This window comes from Aphidius gifuensis, linkage group LG3 (genome assembly GCF_014905175.1).
Source record: "Aphidius gifuensis isolate YNYX2018 linkage group LG3, ASM1490517v1, whole genome shotgun sequence".
Taxonomy (NCBI): domain Eukaryota; kingdom Metazoa; phylum Arthropoda; class Insecta; order Hymenoptera; family Braconidae; genus Aphidius; species Aphidius gifuensis.
In genome coordinates this window covers 18,224,622-18,249,766 of record NC_057790.1, presented here as the reverse complement: position 1 = coordinate 18,249,766, position 25,145 = coordinate 18,224,622, and the positions used below count along the sequence as shown (strand labels likewise).

Below are 25,145 nucleotides of genomic sequence, written 5' to 3'. Positions count from 1 at the left end.
TTGGCCTTATTGGTTTACAACAAAACGTTTATCATTCAGTTTATAAGTGGTCTCGTGTAAGTTATGTCGCCATATTCTATAATATAAAAATTAAATAATAATAGTAATAATGTGGTTAATACGAGTATTTTTTTTGCTAACATTTGTAATTATTATTAAAAATAATAATGTTGAATCATTAAAAATACTTGGACTTTTTCCATTACCTGGAAAAAGTCATTTTGCAACTGGTGAAGAATTATTTAAAATACTTGCACAAAAAGGACATCAAATTGATGTTGTAAGTCATTTTCCACAAAAAAAAACATATCAAAATTATAATGATATAAGTCTTGTTGGATCAGCACCAATACCAGTTAATAATGTTACATTTGAATCAACAAGAGCTATTACTGGTTTTTCACTTGGTAAATTTGTTAAAACAACAGGATTAGAAACATGTGATCTATTGGCTCATCCAAAAATGCAGGAATTATTAAATAAACCAAAAGGATCATATGATGTCATAATAGTTGAGGTAATTTAGTAAATAATAAAATCTTCTCACTGACAATTAGCATGTTATTTACAATTTAATTATTGTATAAATAATTAATTTTAATTATTTCATGTCTTGCTTTTCAGATATTCACATTTAATTGTTATTTAGCATTTGGTAAACATTTTGATGCACCACTTATTGCTGTTTCAACTTTAGCAGTACCAGACTGGTTATATGGACCACTTTCATCACCATTTAATCCATCATACATGCCAACAATGACAACAGGTTATAGTCAAGAAATGACATTATATCAAAGACTTGTTAATACACTTGTATCACATATTATACCACATGTGTTTCATTATTATCTTGAGGAGGAACGTGGTCATGTAGAAAAATATTTTGGACGTAAATTATCATCAATACAAGAATTATATGAAGATATATCACTCTTGTTTGTAAATTCACATTACAGTATTAATGGTATTAAACCAACAACACCAGATATCATTGACATTGGTGGTTTACATGTTGGTGGTACTGGACAAAAATTAACAGAAGTATGTTAATTAATTATATATTAAATTAAAATTGTATATTAATTTTTAATTATTCATTTAGGATTTAAAAAAATGGCTTGATGAAAGTACACATGGATGTGTTTATATATCATTTGGATCAATGGTACGAATTGAAACTTTACCAATTGATAAAATTCAAGCATTTTATAAAATGTTTAATAATATATCACCTGTACGTGTACTTATGAAAATTGCTGATCCAAAATTATTACCACCAAATTTACCAAATAATGTTATGACATCATCATGGTTACCTCAAGTTGCAGTATTAAGTATGTCTCATATATTTTATCAAAAAATATATATATTATTTTTTGAACTACAGCATAACTTGAAACAAAAAACAATAAATAAATCATCATTGACCTTTAATTACATATTTTTTTTTTATATCTGATTATTATTCAAGGAAACAAATATTTAAAATGTAAATTTTTATGATGAAAAAAAATAGCTTGAAGTCGTTAAAAAATGTCGTAATAATTGTTCTCTCAACAAACTATACAAAGCATAAATTATAGTTTCATGTTTCTGAATGATAATAAGAGAAAAAAAATATAAGAATTAGCAAGTTTTTAAGCTTATGTATTGAAGAAGTTATATTCATAATTTAAAAAATAAAAAATGAATATATTTTTTATCTTTACAGAACACGAACAAGTCAAGGCATTCGTGACTCATGGAGGTCTTATGGGAACTCAAGAAGCTATTGGTTGGGGTGTACCTTTAATTGGTCTTCCATTATTTGGTGATCAACACACGAATATTCAAAATTTTGCTAATCAAAAAATTGCTGTTAAGCTAGATGTTGATAATTTTAATGAACATACTTTAACAAATGCTGTTAAAGAAGTTTTAAATAATCCCGAATATATGTATGTATATTATTAATATTATTTTCATAATTTATTCATTGTAAAATTTATTATTTACGTTTTTTTATTCCAGGCATAATGTAAAAGAAGCATCAGCTCTTTTTATGGATCGACCAATGAGTGCAAAAGACACGGCTGTTTATTGGGTTGAATATGCTGCAAGACACGGTAATCGTCTTAAATCACCAGGTAGAAAATTAACATGGTGGAAATTTTATCTTCTTGATGTTTATGGTCTAGTATTAGGTACAATATTATTAGCTTCATATATTGTTAAAAAAATACTGGGATTTATTTATCATCTAATTTGTTCATCGAAGAATCCAAAAAAAAATCTATCTAAAAATAAAAAAAACAAATAAATTATTAAAATATTATTAATTAAAGTTGTTCAGGTTATTTTTCATAATGTAATAAATATTTTGATAATTAAAACACTTGATTTACAATAACAAATTCTTATTAATTTTGTCCAGCAATTATCTTGATACAAGTTTTTTTTCATTTTAATTGCAAAACACAATAAAATTATTGAATTAACTTACAATAAGTATTTTTGTTTTCTATCATTATTTATAATAATATTAAACAAATATTTTTCATTTTATCTTGTATATAAAATTTTCCATTAAACTCATCTAGTTCAATGGGCGCACATTGTCTCTTGATATTGATACATTATTTTTATTACAATTGTTTTTCTCTTCTAAATTTTCAATAATACAATAATTTTTTTTTTTTTTTTTCGCATTTTAATTACACCATACAAAATTGAGGCTTATCTAAAAAAAAAAAAAATCATCTAGTGAAATAATAATTACTGTTTAAACACAAAAACTATTATACTAAATAATTAATATTTACCCCAAGTCTAGTAATTATGTTACTGATTCATTATGTAGGCTTAAAAAAATTTTTCATTTTTTAATAACAAACAGTTTCTTTTTTTTTTTTTGTTTAATTTCTGAAATCAAATATTCAAGAGGTAGATATTCTTTTTTTTTTTTTTTTCTTCTTTTTTCTAAATATTAATTCATTTTTATGATTATTATTATTGTTTATGTATTTTTATTTTCATGGTGTAATTATTTTTCCCTTTTTTTCTTTAAATATCTTATATATAAATATTTTTTTCTTTTAACATGATTTGTTTTTTCTTTTACTTGACAATCAACATATTTTTCTAAAATTTTTACGATAGCGATTACAAGAGTAATACAAAAAGCTTGGATTTATAAACTACATTTTGAGATAAAATACATAAGGGGTTTTCAAAAAGTAGGGCTCAGGTTGATTAGCCAATGATGATGTACCTGATATTTTTTTAATGTCGTCCATTCCAGCCATTTCATTTTGTGATATCTTATTTAACAAAAAAATAATAATAAAAACAATGAAAAATTAATATTATCAAGTGTGTTTTTTCTACTTTTTACTTGACAATAATAAATTTTTAATTATTTAAAATTGACTATAAATATTATTCAAGTTATAATAATTAACTTTGAGTATTAAAATATATTTTATTGATTATCTTGAAAATAAGTTGTTAAAATAATTGTATAAAAGTTTTGATATTATGACAATCAATTGAAATTATATCAACTCATTTTCAAGAAATTTACTACAAAATTAATCAACTCAGTCAGTCAAAATATTCATACAAGTTTCAAAAACTAATTCAAAAACTTTTCGTTTAAAAGAAAAAGAAAAGAAAAGAGTTTTTTAATTTTAATTAGAAAAAAGAACAAAAAAAGTTTATTTTACTTGATTGAAAATAACTAATGAAAAATATATGAGATTTTTTTTTTTTCAATTAAAAATAAGAATATAAAATTATTCTTTGTTTACGTGTATGAAAAAAAAATATATAAATAATATTTTTTTTTATTATTATATTTAGTTGACAAGAGTTTGATTGCGTTATTGTTAAAATAAATGTAAAAAAAAAAAATGAGTTTCAAATACACTTGACCTAGTTATTAACAAACAATATTTTGACAAAATAAACTCACAGATTTTACGTCTTCATTCGTCTTGAATAATTGTTGTTTATCATCAATTAATTTTATACTTGATGACATAATAATTTTCGAATTGATTAATATCTTTTTTTCATTATTTTCCTCATTAATTTCCGGAATATTTGGAGCTTTTTTTTTAATTCTCAATGGTCTTGTAACATCATCACAATTATTACTGATATTATCTATCGTGACATTTACTTTGTTGTCAATAACACACTTGTCTTGATTTTCAATAGAATTATTAAATCTCGTGGTAACAATATTTTTTGATAACTTTAATATTTCTTCATTTTTACTTGATTGATTTTCCGTCAAAATCAGTGAACTTTTTTTAATATTATGATATTTATCCTCTTTTTTTTCGTCTCCTATTTTTATATTAAATTTTTTTTTATCTACAATTTGACATTTATTATTAATTTTAGAATTTTCAATGGTCTTCTTGACATTAATTTCATAATTTTCAATGAAACTTCTAACTCTACCTGGAATTATGGCAACCGATATTTTATCGCAATACGATTGGTCATCACTTAAATTTACATCTGTCATGTTTACCATGTTTACATTTTTATTATTATTATTATTATCATCATTAATATTAGTATTATTATTGTCATTATTAATACATAAACTTGATAAATTATTTTTATCTATGGCACACTTATTTTTAACAATTGGAAATATTAAAATTTCATTTTTATCAATATTATTATCATCATCATCATTATCATCATTATTATTATTATTATTATTATTATTTTCAATATCATCATGAATGCCATTTTTTAAATTATTAACAACACTGTTAATTCCACTATTTTTAATATATTTTTTGTCCTCAGTCTTTTTACCTACACTTAAATTTATATTTTTTAATTCATTATTTTCAATGTTTATCACATCATCAAAACTATTAATACTATTATTATTATTGTTATTAGTATTAGTATTAGTACTATTATTATTATTATTATTAGTACTATTATTATTATCATCAATTGTTTTTAATTTTATTGAATTAAAAGTACAAAGTAGTTCATTTAAAACTTGACTTTTAGCATAATCATTTGTTTGTTGAATATTTTGTGATTTTTTAAAAGGTTTTGGTGGTACTTTTGGTGGAATTTTTGGAATATTGCCAGATGAATATGAGGTCAATGAAATATTATTTTTTACTGAGGTTGACGATGACAAGACATCATTGTTATTGAGTATACTTGATGATTTTATTTTTTGATATTTTTCAATACTTGAAATATCTAATGGAGCTTTTGACTTTAAATGAGTGGCAATTATTGAACATGTTGAGTTATTTTTTTTGTCTTCTTGTTTTTCATCAATCAGCATATTTTTAAAAAAAATTTCACGATTATTATCAAGTGCTATGTCATTAGAATTTACAATTTTATTATCTTTATTTTCTAAATATTCTGATTTTTCTTGTAAATTATTAATTTCAATTTGTGGTAATGTAATTATTGAATCAATTTCATCTTTAATAGATGAAATTGATTCAAGCTCAATTGATGGAGTATTGATTTTACAAATTACTACCTCATTTTCAGTAGACTCTGAATCATCTATTTCAGTTATTTTTAAAGGTGATAAACTTTGTGTTTCCCAAGAGTCTTGATTACTATCTTCAATCACCAAATCATCATCATTAATGACACTTGATAATTCACATTCATCATCAGATATTGAATCACTCGGTGCTTGAATAATAAATCTTACTTTTGGAATTTTATTTCCACATAAATCAACAAATTCATCATTATTATTTTGATTAATAAATAAATTTTCTTTTTCATATATTAATCTTTTACTACGATCAATATAATCATCAAATATAAATTCATTTGATTTATTAAATGTATTTGATAATTGTTTATCTTCCAGGATAACACTCCAATTACCAATGTATTTTTCAAATGGTGAATTTGATGTTGTTATTTGAAATAATGAAAAATCTTCATCATCATCAAGTGAAAATTGTCTTGGTATATTTTTTGTTGATTTATTTGAAAATTTTGAATCACTAATAACATCTTGAAAATCTTTTAATGTAAATAATAATGATGAGCTATTATTAATTGGCTGAAAATTTTCATCAATATGACATTCAACTTTTTCCGTTTTATCTTTAATATTTTTTTGATTTATTTGAATGGAAATATTTGTCAAATTTTCTGGCAAAGATGATATCAATTGAATGTTTTCGGTTGATAAAATTGAGTCAGATTTTCTACGTGCCTGATCGTGATTCAGTGACGTGTTATTATTGGATTTAAATGATTCAAGAATATTGACGTGACTTACATTTATGCTGTTTAAACTTTCATTTGATATTTTATTGACACTGGGCGTTGATAAACGAACTTTACGATTTTTATAATTCACTGAATTATTTGTTGTTGGTGTTGTTAAATTTTGTGATAAATTTATTTTACTATTTACAAGATGTTTTTTTCGACGTGGTGGTACAGGCGGTGGTTTTTCTACTGTAACAAAATTAAAATTACAAAAAATTATTATTAATATAAATGAAATTAATTTAATTATCTTGTTGATATTTTAATATGACTTGAAAATTAATTAATTTATTTTCTTTTAAATAAATTAATAATCATACCTGTGTTCATTTTTTTTTTTTTAATAATAAATATTTAATACAATAAATTTTAAAATACAAAATATTAAATGACCCGGAATCGCGTACACCTGTTTTTCTTTGCCAGGTAGTTTGACCGATCGTCATAAACTAAAGATGATTCCATACGAGTGTCTTGTAATCTTTATTTTTTTACCCCACTTTTTTATTATCTTTTTTACAGTATATATATTTTAAAAGTATAAATCTCATCAATTTGAATAAATACGTAAATCTAATTTCGAAATTTAATTTATATATATATTGTCAATACGAATTAAATTTTCATATGTATTTTTTGCATGTCAAATATTCTTGTTGATGAATAAACGACAGTGCTATAAATTTGAATTTAAAAAAAAAAAACAAATATTATATTTTCCAATAATAAAAAAATAACTAGTTGTTCTGACGCCGACGCGAAAGGTTTTTGGACATGGCTTCGTTAACGAGATATATGTATATAATTTGATTTAGAATATAATCAATACTGTATTAAATAAAATTATAGATAAAATTCAAGGTCAATATCATAAAATATCCGACAAATAATTGTAAATTTTAATTATTTCAAAATTTAAAATTATCCAAAATTAATTAATTTTGCTTTAATATTCATTTTAATAACTTGAAATTTATAATTAAATAATAATTTTTTAAACTTTATTTTAATGCAATTTTAAATACTTGAAATAATTTTAATTTTCTTGAGCAATTTTTTATTATTAATGAATGATATTTCAATGCTTTTAATTTATCATAAAATATAAATATAATTTAATAATATTAAAAATTCGAAATAAATCAATAAACATACCTTAATTATATGAAAACTTGACGACTCGTTCGACTTACATCAAAATCCTCAAGACTTAAAAGCATACTAGCGGAATTAATGGGATTTGATTCAGCAACATCCATATGATATATATTATTTGTATTGTGGTTACCCATTGCACTTGATGCAGCACTACTATAAGCACTTGATGTATTTTGTACAGATGCAACATCAATTGCTTTTTGTAAAAGCCATTTATTTGTCATATTAGTTGCTTCAGCTTCAGATGATACTTCAAAATGAAAATTACGTAAATAATTACTATCAAATGTATCAGATAAATGTTGTTGTTGTTGTTGTTGTTGTGATGATAATAAATCTTGACGTGTTGATGTTATTTGTGATAAAACAAGTTCTACTGTTGCTGATGTACTTTGTAACATTTTTAATGAATCTTCATAAGGAAAATTAAGTAAACTTTGTCCATTTATTGCTACAATTCTATCACCTGTAATGGAAAAAAAAAATACATTATGAAGTATTAAAATAATAAAAAATTCAATCTCTATTAATTTATATATAATTTTACCGTTATTAACATTTCCAGCCATATCAGCAGATCCTCCAACTGAAATAGCTTGAATATAAACTCCTCCATCATTTCCTTTAGTTACTTGAAGTCCAATACTTCCACCGTATCCTCGTTCTAATTTTACTGTATGTAAAATTCTTTCTTCAGCAAATGATAATTCTTCTAATCTAGCAACCAATGAATCTGACATTGTTTCATCATTTGTTATTCTAAATGTCTCATCATTTGTACAAATATCTGCATCTATTAACAAAAAAATTAAAATAAATACAATTTTATTTATTGAAAAATAATAAATATATAGATTTAATTTAAATTAACAATTACTTACTGAGTACATATGCTTCAGGCAATGGTGACTCGGTAGATTGTGCAGAAGCTGATTGAATCGATGATGCTGAGTCAGATTTCATTGACAAAGATTCTAAATCGTCGGCAAGGCTGGAATCACGTTGTACTGAACTACTGTATATCGCTCGTGTACCCATTTTAACTCCCAATCGACGTGGTAAACTAGGTGTTCTAAATCCTGTACTTTGTTTTGGTGTTCCATAATTCGGTAAACTTGATGTCTTTATCTGAAAGAAAAAACAAAATAAATTTTATATACATTTTCTTTTAAATTATCTAATATTATTTATAATTAAAATTAATTAAATACCTTGTGAATATTTTTAGCAACAATATCTTTAGATTTAATATCCCAAATTTCATCAGGAGCTGGAAAATCATTTTTTTTATTAAATGATTTATTAATAGCAGCATAAAGATCTTCTGGATTTTGTACTTGTTTTTCTGATCTTTCATCATCAGTTAAAAGTAAATTATTATTTTTTTTTTTCGGTACAGCATAAGCTGGTACTGATTTTTCACTATTAATATCTGATCCAAGATACGTATAAAGTTTATCATCGTTAATTATTTTTTCATCAATTCCTCTATCACTTCTACATCTTTCTCCTTCATCTTCAGTATCTCTTGATGCACCCTCAGGCTCTAATCTTGCATTAACTTGTGCATAAAGTGCATCATCTTCTGGTGTATAACAAACTGGTTCATCTTCATCACTTTTACCAGCTTGTACAGATACTTTATCAGGATTTTCATTTTCTTTATTTTGATATTCCTCTAATGGTAATGAAAATTTTTGTTCTTTTTTACTTAATATATCAATTATTGATATTTTTGATAATTTTTTATCTAATTTATTAAGCTTTGGTGATGATGATAATGATGTTTTTTCATCATCATTATCAACTGTTAATTTTGCACCAAAATCATTTGTCATACTTTGTAATGTTGTCATTTCAGATTTTAATTTAGGAAAAAATTGACGATGCATTAATGCTAATTCATGTACATAATAATTTTTGTTATGATCCATACGTAATTTAAATTTTGTACGTTTACCATTTAATTTAACAATAAGACAATTTTTACCACAACTTAATTTTCGTATATCTTTCCATTCAAAACGTATTAATTCTGTTCGTTGTCTTGGTTTACCAGGTCTTTCAAATAATTTAATTCCTTCACTATTAATTGCTAACCATACATTTGTATCTGTTTTTTTAATTTTATTTTTATCTTTATTAATATTATTATTAATGTTATTATTGATATTACTCTTGCTATTTTTATTATTATTTCTTTCAACAACAATAACTGCATTACTTTTTGGAATTGCATAAATGTCATTTTCATTTTGTTGTTGTTGTTGTTGTTGTTGTTGTTGTTGAATTTTATCATTATTTAATTGTTCATTTGTTATATTACCATATGTTGCTTGTTTTGAAAATTCCATTTTTCCATAAATTGAATAATCAACATCATTATCATCAATTTTATAGCTATTATCATTTTTAAATGATTTATTACCACTATTACATGATGTATTTAATTTTTTCCTTTCAATTTTTTTTAATATTTCAATAATTTTATCAAGTTCTTTTGTATCAACATTTGCAATATAAAAATGTGAACCATAATCATTTAATTCTTGTGCATGTTGTATAAACATTTCTTCAGATGTATTTGTATCTAAACCACGACGATCACGATGTGCCTGATGTAGTCTTCCTTTTAACACGTCAGTGTCATTTAATTGACTTTGTTGATTATCTGAATTTAATATAAGTGATTCTGGTATATAGTGCTCGAGTAAAAAATAATCACCACGACCATGTTCCTATTTAATAAAGAATATTATATTATTATAATTAATTTATATAAATATATAGAATGTGTCAGAGAGAGTGTATGTGTGTACTTGTGTAATACTTACATTTACACTGTAGTTTCCAAATTCAGCTTGTAAAGCTAGACCAGTCAAGTTAACAAGTTGACTCAAAGGGCAAACTAATTGCTGTTCCAGTATGCAACGTCTTATTTGAAGGTACAGCAAGTGTTTCGATATCCAACACCTGTTACCATAAAATTTAAATTATTATACTTTGTTGAATAACTTTAAAAAGTTTTTTTGTTTTTAATTTATTATTATTTAATATTTTCTTTTTTTTTTTATTTTTTAGCTGGATTAATTTCTATTTAAATATATATTATGTATAATTTTTTCTTTTTCAAAATACCTTAATCCTCGAACTGATGGTAAGAAAAAACGTAGTCTCAAATAAAGCATGAAGCTGGTTGGTAAACTCAGGGGACCTTTATTTTTAGCATTATTCAACCACCCTGGAGGTGCAACCTCATTTAATTTTGTCTCAGGTGGTAGCATTGCAAAATCACCAGCTAACAATGCTGCCAAACCAAGAGTAAAGTTTTCGTCAAGATTTTCAGCTTGAACAATTGCCTTTAAAATACATAAAAAATAAAAGAAAATAATATATTAAATTTTTTTTTTTCATTGAATGGTAATATCAATGGTAAGAAAATATTAAATCAAAAAGTTTATTTATTTTTTTATTTTAAAAAGGTCAAGTTTGAATTGTGACGATAACGCGAAAGGGGTATATGATGAATATTTTTTTTTTTTATTCAATTGAGTACGATTGAAAAGTTTTTAATGAGAACTGTTCCTATCGGACAAAAGTTTAAACAGAATATCCGCATTTAGAAAGTTTATTAAAATCTTGAATTTCAAACTTGGACTCATATCTTGATCTCATTAAAATTTCAACGTCTTATTTTATTTTATTTGTTTTTCATAATCAATCATCACTTTTCAAGTTTAACATTCAGATAATTTTTTTAATATTACTTATCAATTATATAGAGCTTAAAAATACTAATATATATATTTAAAAATATTGTCTTATATATATAATTTAATTATATATTCACTTGTACGAATAATAAATATATATATAGTACTTTTAAATTAATTGCAAAATTAAATTAATTACAAAGTTCATAAGGATTCATCTGAATTTATAGCTTTAGACTAACTCTATTAAACAATTTACTTTGACTTATAGACCATTAAGTTAGATCTAAAGAGAGCTTTTAATAATTCTTTATAAATATTAAATAACTTACCTGAAATAATTCACCTGCTGTGATTTTTTGAGGATCACAAGTAACATCAATACGCTGTCCAGTTAAAAGTATAACAACAATTCGTCCAGTACATCCACTCTGCAACAAAAAAAAAACGAAAAGAAAAAAAATTAATAAAACAATTATTATTGAAAGGGTTTAGAAAAAAATGTTGTCAGAAGTGGGATTTGAACCCACGCCCACAAATGTGGACTGCGACCTGAACGCAGCGCCTTGGACCGCTCGGCCATCCTGACTAATCTAAATTTTATCAGTGAATAACTCTGATAGATAAATAATAAAAAACTGTTATATTGATTAATCAACTAGATGATTAACCAAAAGAATAATTGTAAATCAATTTAAAAATATGTACATAAAATTTAATTACCTCAACATCACACAAGCTGAGTATTTTTGGTGGTTGATTAGCTCGTACAACAAATTCAGGACCAATACATTGTGTTTTATTTAAAGATCTTGTTGTACCACTTATTGCTCTGTATAATCTAGATGGTGCTCTTTGTACTGGTTTACCACGTCTTGCTCTTGGTCCATTACGTACAGCATTTCTTGGTGGTTTAGGTGGTGGTTCATTATTTTCTGATAATAATGATACTTGTCTACTACTTGTTATTATTCTAGGTGGTTTTGGTGGTACAGAAATATTTAAATTTTGTACATTTAATGATGATTCTTGATTTTGTAATAATCTATTTTTACGTTCTTCTGGACTAATAAAAACTTGAAGTCTTCCAGGTGTAATTGAATTTGTATAATGTCCAACAATACCAGAATTAATATTTGAATTTGGTAATTGCGGATTTGAAAGCTGTCGATGAATATTGGGACGATTTTGTATATCATAAATAATCTCATCATTTCTAGCAAGATGAGCAATATTTGGCTGTGATACACCACTATTACAATTATTACGAATTCTAGTTGGTTGTGCATAGACATCACCATTTGATTCACTTGTTTTAATTGTAAATCTATTGAGTCGTACATCCTGCGAGCTGAGAAATGGCTTTACTGGTAGTGCATAAATTGGATCACTATATATTTTGCTATTTGTTTGTTGTATTTGTTCATTTTTTAAATCTAAATGATGTGAACTTTTTGATTGCTCTTCACAAATTTTTTGTGAATTTATTTTAACATTATTATTTGTATTTTTAATATCAATTTGTGATTGAAATTGTGGTTTTAAATTATTAATTGTTGTTGGTATTGTTGTTTCTTGTCCAGTTAAAGATTGTAAATTTGGATGTGAACGTGAATTTCGTGATTGTGTTTTAAATAAATTTCCACGAGCTTGATGCTTTGAATAATGATAATTACTTTGACGATTATCATTTACATGAGAATCTTGTTGAGATGATACCATATAATTTGAACGTAATTGTCCTGCTATTCTTCGTCGAGCTGCATACTGAGAAGATCGCATGACTTCTCGATACATATCCATAACGATATGAGTGAATGGCTTTGATTGAAGACGAGTTCGACAGTATTCTGAAATCACCTGTAACAAAAAAAATATATATCTTTATAAATAACAAATCAAACAATATATATATATTCAAATAAAATCAATAACAAATAAAGCTAATTAGAAAAAACAATAATATAAAATTTAATTTTTAATTAAACTTTTAAATAGTGATTATACAAATGGCAGCAAACTGTTACAAATGTGATGACAGTCATTAGTAAAATTACACTGCTCATTGGTCATTTCAGAATGCAAAACAGAATAAAAAAAAAAAGAGGAAAAAAAAAAAGAAGCCACAAAGTTTTATTGTACTGTTAATTTTCAATTAAAATCAATGACTATCTACAAACTGGAAAATTATCAATCAATTTACTCGAAAATTAACGATTTTCATGAAAATAAATTCAATCTACATTTAATTTTATCGACAACCTGTGGATTATTAAATTTAATATATATATATTTTAAATAATTTATTAAAACACAAATGATATATATAATATTATGAAATACTTCAACTTAAATATCACGTTTTTGTTAAAGTAATTAAAAATACCAGGTCATGACCGCATGACAGTTAAAGTGCCAGCATACGATGTGAAAATAGCAAATGTTGAAAGGTGTGGATATATATTTGAGGTGAAATACGACAAAGGGTTCACCAACACTAGCTATAGCTCTTTCATTTGTCCTCTGATGTATAGATAATAGTCATATATATAGGATCAATGTCGACAGTCTGTTTCTGCATCCGTGTGTGAATCACCAAACCTATATATACATATATATTGAATAATTGAACTACCCTCGAATTCACATGAGTGACAAATAGAAATTTTATTCATCACTAGAATAATTTGACAATGAAAAAGTCAATGAAATGATGAAAAGTTACATTATATTTTTTTCGATTTTTAAATTTAAAAAATCAAAATATAAATATAAATTTATATATACATTATATATACATTATTATATATATTTGTATATTTTAGTCTATATATTTTTTCATGTTATATATGAATATTAATATATTCATGTATAATATATACGTGCCATTAATAATTTACGATATTGGCATGAGCCATTTTGGATGAATGATATTAATATCAAAATTTTTTTATACTCAAATTTTATAGCAATATATATTATGCTTCATATAAAAAAAAAAAATTATTAGATTATAAAAATATGAGCATATTTGTGTGTGATATAAATTGATAGTTGTGCACAATTGTATACAATTGAATTCATAAATGTTATAAGCATCACATTGAATTTTGGAACTTTGTATATATGTACAACAATCTGGTGAATGTTCGCGACCCGGACAAATTGAATCTGATCTAATATTACTTCCTCGACACTTCTATGTATTCCAAGCTAATCCAATTACTTCTCTATATATACAACTGTATTTTCCCCCGACTATCTCGGATGAACTCATTAATTTCAAAAGGTCACACTTTGAATTATAGACCACATAGCTATGTACCAACAAAAAAAAAGAAAAAAAAGAAAAACAAAAATCATACAATAACAAATACGGAAAATTAATTAAATTTGTGGTTCCAAAAAGCATCAAATATATACAATGAGTGAATGAGATGTTATTTTAATTAAAATTCACCATAAATTATTTATCATGTAAATAATTTTAATATCACAATTGGTAAATGGTTAAACTATCATTAAAATTTATATAGCATCGATGAAATAATAATGCAATACATACAATAATTATCTAAAAAAATCTTTATAGATATATATTTTGTGAAATATCTATATACTAGAGGCAAAGGGGCAATTATAGTCAGATGCAGATGGTACTCAAACACATCTAGAATGTTAAATCACCTGTTCAAACATTTTCTATCTCTCAAGCAATTAATTTTAGTGAAACCTTTGGTCTTGAATGTCAGAAACAAATTCTACAATTTTTTTTTTTTTTTTGCATAAATGAAATGTAAAAAAAAAAAAAAAAAACAATAAAATAAAAATAGCTAAAACCAACATTTAATAATATATAAAATGTAACATGAATTTATTATACATAAATTCAATTAAAAGTAAGTGTTTTATTTATAGAATATATTAATGATAATTATAGCATGTAAAAAATTTACTTTGATGGTTTACTTTGAGTCAAAGTTGTAAGACATTATTACATGACAGATAAAATGGACGATAGCAAATAAAAAAAAAATCAATGACATCTACTTAGTACACTTAAATTATTCAACATTTCGAAATTATTGACAATCCATTATATAGCTGGCTAAATAGTTATTTCAAAATGACAAAATAAAATATAATAAAAAGTTTTTTTGACTATATATATATAACTTACATCAAGAAGATTCATCAGTGATGCACGTCTTCGTGGATCAGGCTCAGTCATTGCTGCTAAAACTGACTGTAATGCTGATGTTGGTGATACTGATACTGAGCCAGTTAAAGCTGCTGCACGTGGTGTTGTATCCAATAATGCACGACCCAATGAATACATCCACATCTAAAATTAAATATTATTTAATTATTTATACAATATGTTAATAATAATAATATTAAATTAGTTTTTAAAAATACGTAAAATTTTGATCGACATAAAAATCATAAAATGTGTCAAAATGAAAATTTAAAAAAAAAATGGTATAATAAATGTGAATTCTCTGGTGACGAAAAACTTTTTATATGAAATACTATTTTATTTTTTCAAATCGTCTTCAAATTATGATGGTCATCAATGCCATTTTTTGTTGAAAAATAAAATTTATCAAACTGACATTTATAAATTGCAAGCTGACATTTTTACGTTGACATGTATTCTCTGAGGGAATGCAGAAAAAAAATTAGTAGTACCAAGTACTTTTTTTTTTTTTTTTTTTCAATATATATATATACACACTTAAAAAGATAAGTGACAAAATAAAATAAAAGAAAAAAAGTAAATGATATAAATTTGAAATAGTAAAACATGAAAAGAAATAAAATAAATACCAAGAGAATTCCTAAGAACGTCTTGGCATGTCAGGAATAAGCTTGGGATTCGTATTAAGGAATTCGTTGAGGTTATATAGTTTGATGCATCAAGCATGGGCAAACCAACAAAGCTTGAGAAGCTGATGGCAATATGGAGAGTAGGGAAAATGGAACGGTACAGAAATGCCAACGATTTCCCTTGGGATGCTCATCAACCAGACACGTTATGCCAAATATTAACTTGGCTAAACTCTCAATAACAAATTAACAAAATAATTAATAATATATTTTTAACAATTTTCAAACTTTCAACTATCCCAACACACATATAAATTTTTTAATTTAAAAAATATAATTTATTTCTTTTATCAAAAAAAAAAAAAAAAAAATAATCATTTATTTTCTATTTTTTTCATATTGCAGTAGTTTTTTTTTTTTTTCATTTTAGCTTGATGATATTCTGCTGATGTATACACACACCCAACAAAGATTTTTCTCTCGACAAGTTGAAAAAAAAAATTTAATCTCCAATGGCTAGACGTTTTATGACCTCACCAGTATTAAAGAATTCGTATACTTCCTTTTCCGAGTGCTTTTCAACCATATGTACCATATCCAACCACTAAAAATCTACCCCTGTTATATTTTTTTATCCCCTTGTTCATTTTTTTTCATATATAACACCTCAAAAAATATACTTATATCTCGAAAAATCAGACGAAAAAAAAAGCAAACAAATAAATAACAGTCAACATTAAATGTGTATAGTGAACTTGATTGTTAAATGCACTAGATCTCAAATATAAAATCTTAAAAATAAATAAAATAAAAAACTACATGAAAAACATTGAAAAAAAAAAAAAATAGAAGATATTTTTTAAACAATTTTAAAAAGTGCACTTTTGATAAAGAAAATATCAAAGGTAAGTGACGAAAAAAACTGGACTTTCAACTTATAATTTTTTTATCAAAAAAAAAAAAATAAAGTGGTGTAATATTTTCAAGAACCCTTGTTTTACAATGACGCGTACATTTTTATATTCCATTAGATTTAATTTTTTTTTTTTTCCACTCATTTATTTACACGTACACTCGACAATCATTAATCATTTCGAAAAATAAAATTATCATAATAATTTCAATGTTATTTTTCGAAATAATATTTCCTTTATTTTAAATTTTTTTAATTACCTTTTCTGAATCTGTGTCTGAATATAAACGACCAGGTCTGTATTCAGGGGGTAAATATGCCCTTGCTGTTTCTGGTGGTGCAAGTTGAAGCATCACTCTACCCCTTGATGTCAATTCAATTGTATGTGGTGTAACTACTGGTCCAGCATGTGATCCTCCTCCCACAACACCTCCATCTATAATTAAATAAATAAAATTAATAAAAATACAAAAAAAATAATATTATAAAATTTAATTTTAATAAAATTTTTTTATTAAAATTTAAGCTGTATAAAATTGTTTAAGTTATATCAAAATATGTGTATACATGTGAGTGAAATAAAAAACTTTTAAATTAGTGTTAGGCAGTCTGAATTTTAAAGCTCTGCATTTAATTTGCCATCAGGCAAGTAAGAGGTCAAGTAGTTTGTGTATAGTCAGCATTAACTACTCAACATTTAACAAAAAAAAAAAAAACAATTAAATAATTTTACTATAATATTAAACAATAAAAAAAAGTTGATAAATAAAATATTTATCAATTTATATGTATGCTGTATGAAATATATATGGTTACTAGATGAAATATGTTTCAATGTATTCCCCAATTGCAACGATGAAATTTAATCAACAATACTGGTTGACACTAATTAATGGCAAAAACCATCAAGTTTTTATTCATCATCATATGACCTATTTATGCCAGTTGAAATTTCAGAAATGTAATATAACACTTATGATTGTCAGTATGATTTTTTTATAATAATTTTATTTTGATTAATTATATTTATGATTTTCATTCATTTATTTATTAATGGATTTTTGTAGTTGAAAAAATGAATAATAAATTGTTCTTTTATTAAAAACCCATGTACTTTTATAAAAGTTTTTTTTTATAAAATTTTTCAATGAAATTGTAATGAGCTTTTTTTTTTATCAAAGCACAATATAGTAGGGTCATTTGTGGTTTATTTGAAAGACTATTACAGTGTTAATAATACCACAAAAAAAAAAAAAAATCAAGATCGAAAAAAAAAAAGAAAAGTGATGTACACTATCTCGCCTGCAAACCAACAACTAAAGCTTGAGAGTTTAATATGTCTAGTCGTAGTTGTGGTTTGACGGTTCTATGTTTATCATGTTATGTACATTTACACTCGAATGACTTAAACATGTCAACAATTGCAGCATTAGAATTTTCATGTTATTACTGTAACAACAAATTTACTAAATGTAAAAAATGACAATTGTTGTAATCCCTCAAAAAATATAAAATATAAAAATTTTCTATTGATAAAAAAAAATATAAAAAATACGATAATAATTTTAAAATGTATATAAAAAAATTTATCAATCACAAATATATAATAAAATATAAATATATTTGAAACAAAAATAAAAAAAAATATATAAACATAAAAGAAAAATTACAGTCGTAACAACAGCCATATTATTTTTCCTCATCGATATTTTATTTTGTCTCTGATGGTATCATAAACGACCCTTCATATTCTCATATAAATATCTGGAATATATATAACATCGTTTTATATATAGCAAAAAAAAAAAAAAATTAAAGTAAGAAAAAAAAAAAATATATAGGAACCATAAAATTGATGGAATGAGACTTGTAGTTTATTTATCATATAAACTTAAATTATTGTTTATAAAATACGTTTTTTTTAATATATATTATGTAAGCAAAAAATCATGTTATTGCATAATTATATTTGTATGTGTCTTTTAACAATAACAACACTAACATATAACCCCATTTTCACTGAATTTAATACTGTATAAAATATGAGATGAGAGCCTGAAAATATTTTATGGGTAAAAATATTTTCTTGCTCAGCTTCAACGAGTTAAAATAACTTAAATTCCACAGTGAATGACATCAATTTACATAACCTTCCACCCGAAAACATAAAAATGTTGTCTTTTGTAAATTTTTTTAAAAATATATATCTAATTTTTATTTTAAATTTTTCTCATATATTTAATTTTTTAATCTAATGAAATTTTTTTAACAATATTAAATTTATGAATAGGTTCGTTTTTTTTTCAAGAATTTTGTCTTTTGTTTTATTTTTCATTTATTAAATAATTAATTAATTTAATAAGTTTTTTTTTATGCTCAAAAATAAAAGATTAACCCCTATATTTGAATTCTCTTACTTTTTTTTTTTTTTTTTTATAATTATTATTTATTACCCTGTTTATAATATAAATAACTTAATTTTCCATTGTTCTATTCAACTTTAAAAGATTAAGACTTATTTATTTAATATTCATGTAATTTAATTGGTGAACAAACAAAGTTCATTGACCTGTAGATAATAGACATTGTGTTTTTTACTAAAATTGTGCAAGATATAAAAATAAAAAATACAAGAATAAGTTTTTGTATTTATACATAAAAGTGTAAGAATTTTCAACCTCCAATTAGCAAACAAACACAAGATGATGATGATGTTGATAAACATCGAAACAAATTAAATTATTCCACAGGATTTCATTTGATATATATATATTAATTTATATTATCATTTGTATATAACATAAATTAATTTGGTTAACGCTGATATATGTATAAAATGATAGATAAATTAATAAATATCAAAATTTAATTTACGATAAAAATATAGAGATATATTCTCTTTAAGAGTGAATGGCCCCATGAGTTGTCAACCGCCTGCGCTTTCCCAACCATATTATCAACATTTTCAGGATGTACGTACTCAAAAATACATATATCTATCAAATAGAGACATATACGTCATCTTTTCAATTCATAGATGTGTGAAATATTGAAAACTACAGAGATTATTTGACAGAACAATTATATGTTCTATGTATATCTGACATTCACCGAACAATTCACATTTTTTTTTATAGATAAAAATATGTATAAATAAAATGAATAAATAAAAAAAAAAAAGTAATAACAATAATAAAAAAAGGAAATTATTAGAAAAAAAATATTTCATACAACGATTAAAAATTGATATGAATAAAATTGACATATTTCATGCTTTACTTGTTTCTCTGTAATTTTTTTTTACTGAAAATAGGTTTTTTTTATTTTTCATTATTTTGTTTTGTAATTATTTTTTTTATTGAGCTTGTGCGTTGACTATGAAATTGTTTTAGGGATGTCATAAAAAATTGTGGGGTAAAATATATAGTGAAGCGATTAAAATATCGTTAATAATATATAAATTGTCGGTTTAGTTATGTAGTTACTGCTAACTGAATAGCGGTTTTTTTTTTTTTTTTTACGACAAAAATTTTATAAGTGCGTTATCTTGTAATTCTAAGATGATAAAATTATATAATTAAAATCATTCAATCAAGATATTTAACAACTATATATCATTGAATGATTTTAGGACTCTTAATGCATACTTATTTTTATGTAATAATAAAACTTGAATATATAGCTAAATTTTATATTATTTGTTATCAAGTTTGTCTGATGTAATCTTGACTTATTCTACTTGATAAATTAAATGTACTTGTAAAAATCATATATAAAATTAAAATACAATTAAATAAGCTTCAAAATTTAAAAGCTTTTTATTTCATTAATTCCTAACTTGATTAATTTTTAAGATAAAAAATTAATTATTTTTAGAATTATTTAGAAAAGGAAATCTAAATTACATATATCAATATTGAAAAATACCAACTGATCACGCTATACATTTATTATTACCCCAAAATCATTAATATAATAAATTAATAATTCTGAAATTTAATTAAAATCAATAAATAATATATATTAAGATGATTGTGCTTTTTTTTAATGAAAATAATAAATTTCAATTGTCCAAAAAAAAAAAAATATAATAATATTAAAAATAGTCAGCCAATTGTCATGCGTTAAAATTGCATTGCCATGATGATGATTATATTTACAAATATATATGTATATATATTATTTAATATTATTCATCAAGTAATCCTTCTAAGTAAAGGAAGGATTTCATATGACAAAAGCAACAACATAATCACTAGTTTCCAGATGTGTATATAAATAAAGCAATTTAAATTTCAAAACAAGAAACTAAATGTGTGTATTAAAGTTTCAATATACAATCTTAGTAGTGTGTTTAATTTTTTTTTTTTTTCGTTTTAATTATAGGCAAGAAGTTTGAATGTTAAATTTAGTGTTTTGAGGACAAGTAAATCTCATATGTTAGAATAACCACCTAACAAAATCGCTTGAGGATATTCTCGAGGATATTTACAAGCCTATACCCAGTCATGAGAGATCAAAACTATGACACTGATTGCACTTTATGAGTATAGTATATAGTAATATGTGTGTAAATATATGGGGAGATGGCTGTGTGTTAGAGAATATAGATGGCTATTTGTTCCATTTCAAGTCAATATCATCGAGGATTTTACGAAATCCCCGATAACAGAAAACATTTCAATATATTTTTTTTTTATATGAGAATCTTTATACAACCATTTTCTCCATAAAAACATATATACGATATAGATTTTCTAAAAGAAAAAAAGCATTTTATATAACAACTAAACTAAATAATTTTTTTTTTTTATATAAGCTTTAAAAATAAATAACAAAAATTATTATCTCTACTCTATTTTTTAATCAATATATATGATGATTATTTCGTTTTTTTTTTTGTTTTTTCAATTACCAAAGTTATGCTATGAAAATATATTTAATAATATTTGAAATAGTTAAATAGCTATGTCAACATGATTTTAAAATTATTTATATATAATTTGTCAATAATTTGGCTATTAACTCTTGATATTATTGGTTTGAGTTATATGGCAATCTATGTGCATCAGTAATTCATATGTTAGTAAATGTCCTGGATGAAGAAGAATGAGATGAAGCATATAGTGAGAGACAACAGAAACACGTATTACTGTGCCACATGGAATGTAAAGGACCAAAACATAGTGTCATGTACACATGCCTCTGGCTATAACTATACTATATTCCTCTCATCGGTTCGTGATTTCAATCATGGCATTAAACATCAATGCTTTAAGCAAAATAACTCATAAATTCTTTGCATTAAATCAATTTTTAATTATAAATTAAAATAAGCTTTTTTTTTTTTAATTTAATAATGTCCATTTATTGGCTAAATTATTTATAAATAATTCAACATAAATAACTATTTTAAAAATCCTAAAATCCTAAATTATTAAAACTAAAAAAATTTTATTTCAATTACAAAAAAAAAAAAAAAAAAAAACATATCCAAAGGAATTTATTTAAACGTAAAAAATTTACAGAAAAAAATCCGGAGATTACTTCGGAAATTATTCTTTAAAATATTTCCGTGCATAAAGAGGTTTTTTTTTTTTTTTTTTTTTTATCGAAAAAGAAAAAAAACTATTAACAATTATTAACTTACATTGAATAAATAATTTAAATTAATATTTAAAAAGCTCTAAATTTCAATGAGAATTAATTTAAATAAAAAAAAAAAATATACTGTATAATAAATCACTTAAATTGATGGATAAGTGATGACACTAAATTGACCAGTTGAGGCAACTATATTATTCAAAATTACTCCACGTATTTATAACGAACTATGTCTTCAATCTTTTTTTTTTTTTATTTATTTTTTGATTATATATTTAATATTTTTTTCTTTTATTCTTTTTTACTATATGGAAATGGATTTTTATGTTCTTTTTTATTCTCCCTTCTTTGGTTTATAAAAAAAAGAAAATTATGTGCTGTGTGAAAAGTTTTCTGAGGCTTTGGAAAAATTGATGGATGACTACTGGGTGATACAATTTTAGTACTATATATATTTTTGTATTGAAACTTGTATGACGTAGTTGTTGTCCGTAAATTGAAAATATAAAATAGAATAAATAAATAAATAAATGAATAAAATAATATATGAATTAGGGTGTCATGCTATAGTTGGTTTATGGGGATCATGAAAAAGCTTTGTGGGACTGTTTTTTTTTTTTTTTTTTTCAAACAAGATCATCGACTGATTTATTTACTGGTTTCTTATTGACATTTTTTAATAAAAAAAAAAAGAAAAAAAATATCGTTATTTGTATTACTTGTTGTTTAAATTTATAGATATAAAAAAAAAAAAGGTATTTTTATAGATGATATTTTATTATTTTAATGGTCTTACTTGATAGAAACAAATCCTGGAGGGCCTGGGCAGCTTGACAAAGTAGAGCCCAAGTTTCTGGTGCTGCTAGACCAGCTCCCCTCAGGGCCAAAACATCGCCAGCAACCACCGGAAGTGTGATGTTCACTTCTGATGGCATTCTGTAACAAAAAAAAAAATAATAAAAGTATCGATAAAATTTGTAAAATTTATATTACAAAAATTTTTTAAACTCTGGTATTTTTAATATTAAAATTTTGAATTGAAATTATTCACCAGCTTAACAAGGACAAAGATAAGTTAATTTTTTCAGTTTTTTTATTTCATAAAATAATTGAAGAATTATCAGTGCCTATTCATATAATAAAAAAGCAAAAAATTATCTCTATAACTTTTTTTTATTGACAAGTAAAGTAATAACGCTTTTTAAATTAAAAAAAAAAAAAAAAAACACATCATTAAAATGAATAGATAAAAAAAAAAATTATTGAAAAATGTCGTTTGGATTTAACTCATCACATAAAATATATATATATTTTTTTTTAAATGAGATTGGCTGAATTTTCTCAATGAGAATTAAGTAAACGTGATAAATCACTTTGCCTTCCGCCTACTCTTTCTACCGACCAATTGAAAACTGAATTACATTACAAAATGCCAAAAGGATAAAATAGTAGTAGTCATCATCAATGAGTTTGGATGCAGGAAAACGAGTCACTTGATTCACTTCAAATGGACATGTTTTCAGTGACGCAACCTATAATGGAATTATCAAGTTTCTCATTTCCATTTTCATGTTTTATATACATATATATAATCTTCCATCAGGGCTGGTCCTCGATCATCCTATTTTTAGACTTCAATCAGCCATTTAATTTTCAGTATCCTTCCTCTAATCGTCTCATTTTTTTTTTTTTTTTATACACTAACTATGAAAATAAACTGACTGAGAAATAATAATAATTTCCTGAATGAGATTATATATTAATTTTTAACGTCGAAACATTATTGCATTTTTAATATCAAGAAAAATTTTATAGAAATGTAAAAAAAGAATATATTTTAAATAACTAAATATTTAATTTTTCACTATCAATTTATTCAAGGCTTAACTTTTCATTGTAAAATAAAAAAAATAATAATTTAATATTGAATTTTTATTTATTAATTAATATTATTTTTGTTTTTTTTTTGGTTATATAATGAAAGCTTTTGAAATAACAAACCTCAGACATCATCGACTGGTGAATCAGGCCTTGGTGGCACTCGAGAATTAATAATTTCATATGGTGCTATTGGATTTGTTCGTGATGCTGGTAAATAATATACCAAACATGAAACACCAACGAGAAATAAAAAAAATAAAAATACAATATCAAACATTAAAAGTGAATTTAGTGTCATTAACTGCATTGTCAATTTTTAACTTCATTCACTTATATACATTATTACACTTCACTTAATAAATTATTTTATCAAAATATTTTTATATCATTGTCAATCAAATATTCACTTGTCAATAACATTTATTTATTTATTTCTATATCCAATTTTTTATTTCAATCAAATATATAAAGTTTATATAAATAACTATTTTATTTATTCAATTTTATAAATGTATATATTTTTTAAAAATATAAAAAAGAAAACAATTACTTTTTTTATTTATTTAAAATATTTTTTCAATTATTAAAATATAAATAAATATAAATAAAGCTGGTTTAATAATTTTCATTTATATATATCTAAAAACATTTAGTTTATTCAAGGATTTTGTAAACTATTGCGTGTGTAATATGAATTTTTGAATGTATATTTATTTATGTTGATATGATAAAAAGAAAAGAGTGAATAAATGAGGGTAAAATGA

At 23.7% G+C, this 25,145-nt stretch overlaps 3 protein-coding genes and 1 non-coding gene across 5 annotated transcripts in view; 1 reads left to right on the top strand and 3 right to left on the bottom strand.

The window, feature by feature from the left end:
• The first annotated feature begins 36 nt into the window (after positions 1-36).
• On the top strand, positions 37-3,239 carry LOC122852396 (UDP-glucosyltransferase 2-like). The gene is made up of 5 exons (XM_044152169.1): positions 37-517; positions 625-1,044; positions 1,106-1,337; positions 1,715-1,940; positions 2,014-3,239. The coding sequence occupies exons 1-5, from the start codon at positions 110-112 to the stop codon at positions 2,300-2,302; spliced, it is 1,575 nt and encodes a 524-aa protein (XP_044008104.1). The 5' UTR covers positions 37-109; the 3' UTR covers positions 2,303-3,239.
• Positions 3,180-6,728, bottom strand: LOC122850991 (probable serine/threonine-protein kinase DDB_G0278845). Its single transcript, XM_044150035.1, has 3 exons — positions 6,692-6,728; positions 3,956-6,471; positions 3,180-3,302 (listed from the first exon to the last, which is right to left on the bottom strand). Exons 1-3 carry the CDS (start codon positions 6,726-6,728, stop codon positions 3,180-3,182), a joined length of 2,676 nt encoding a protein of 891 aa, XP_044005970.1.
• A 709-nt stretch (positions 6,729-7,437) lies between these two features.
• Positions 7,438-25,145, bottom strand: part of LOC122852387 — a 36,805-nt gene continuing 19,097 nt past the window's right edge. The window contains exons 1-12 of one of the 2 annotated variants that reach the window (XM_044152154.1): positions 24,502-24,865; positions 23,297-23,436; positions 17,157-17,332; positions 15,334-15,498; positions 11,877-13,013; positions 11,486-11,584; positions 10,579-10,799; positions 10,275-10,413; positions 8,652-10,178; positions 8,322-8,568; positions 7,988-8,233; positions 7,438-7,906 (exon numbers count right to left, since the gene is read on the bottom strand). In XM_044152154.1, coding sequence (XP_044008089.1) covers positions 7,443-7,906; positions 7,988-8,233; positions 8,322-8,568; positions 8,652-10,178; positions 10,275-10,413; positions 10,579-10,799; positions 11,486-11,584; positions 11,877-13,013; positions 15,334-15,498; positions 17,157-17,332; positions 23,297-23,435 — 4,560 coding nt within the window. In that variant the 5' untranslated portion in view covers position 23,436; positions 24,502-24,865 and the 3' untranslated portion in view covers positions 7,438-7,442. Of the gene's footprint in view, positions 7,907-7,987; positions 8,234-8,321; positions 8,569-8,651; positions 10,179-10,274; positions 10,414-10,578; positions 10,800-11,485; positions 11,585-11,876; positions 13,014-15,333; positions 15,499-17,156; positions 17,333-23,296; positions 23,437-24,501; positions 24,866-25,145 lie in introns of those variants that run through there. The other variant, XM_044152153.1, reaches the window with a different exon arrangement.
• Trnal-cag lies at positions 11,659-11,742 on the bottom strand. Its single transcript has one exon. It is a non-coding gene; the product is annotated as a tRNA-Leu (tRNA).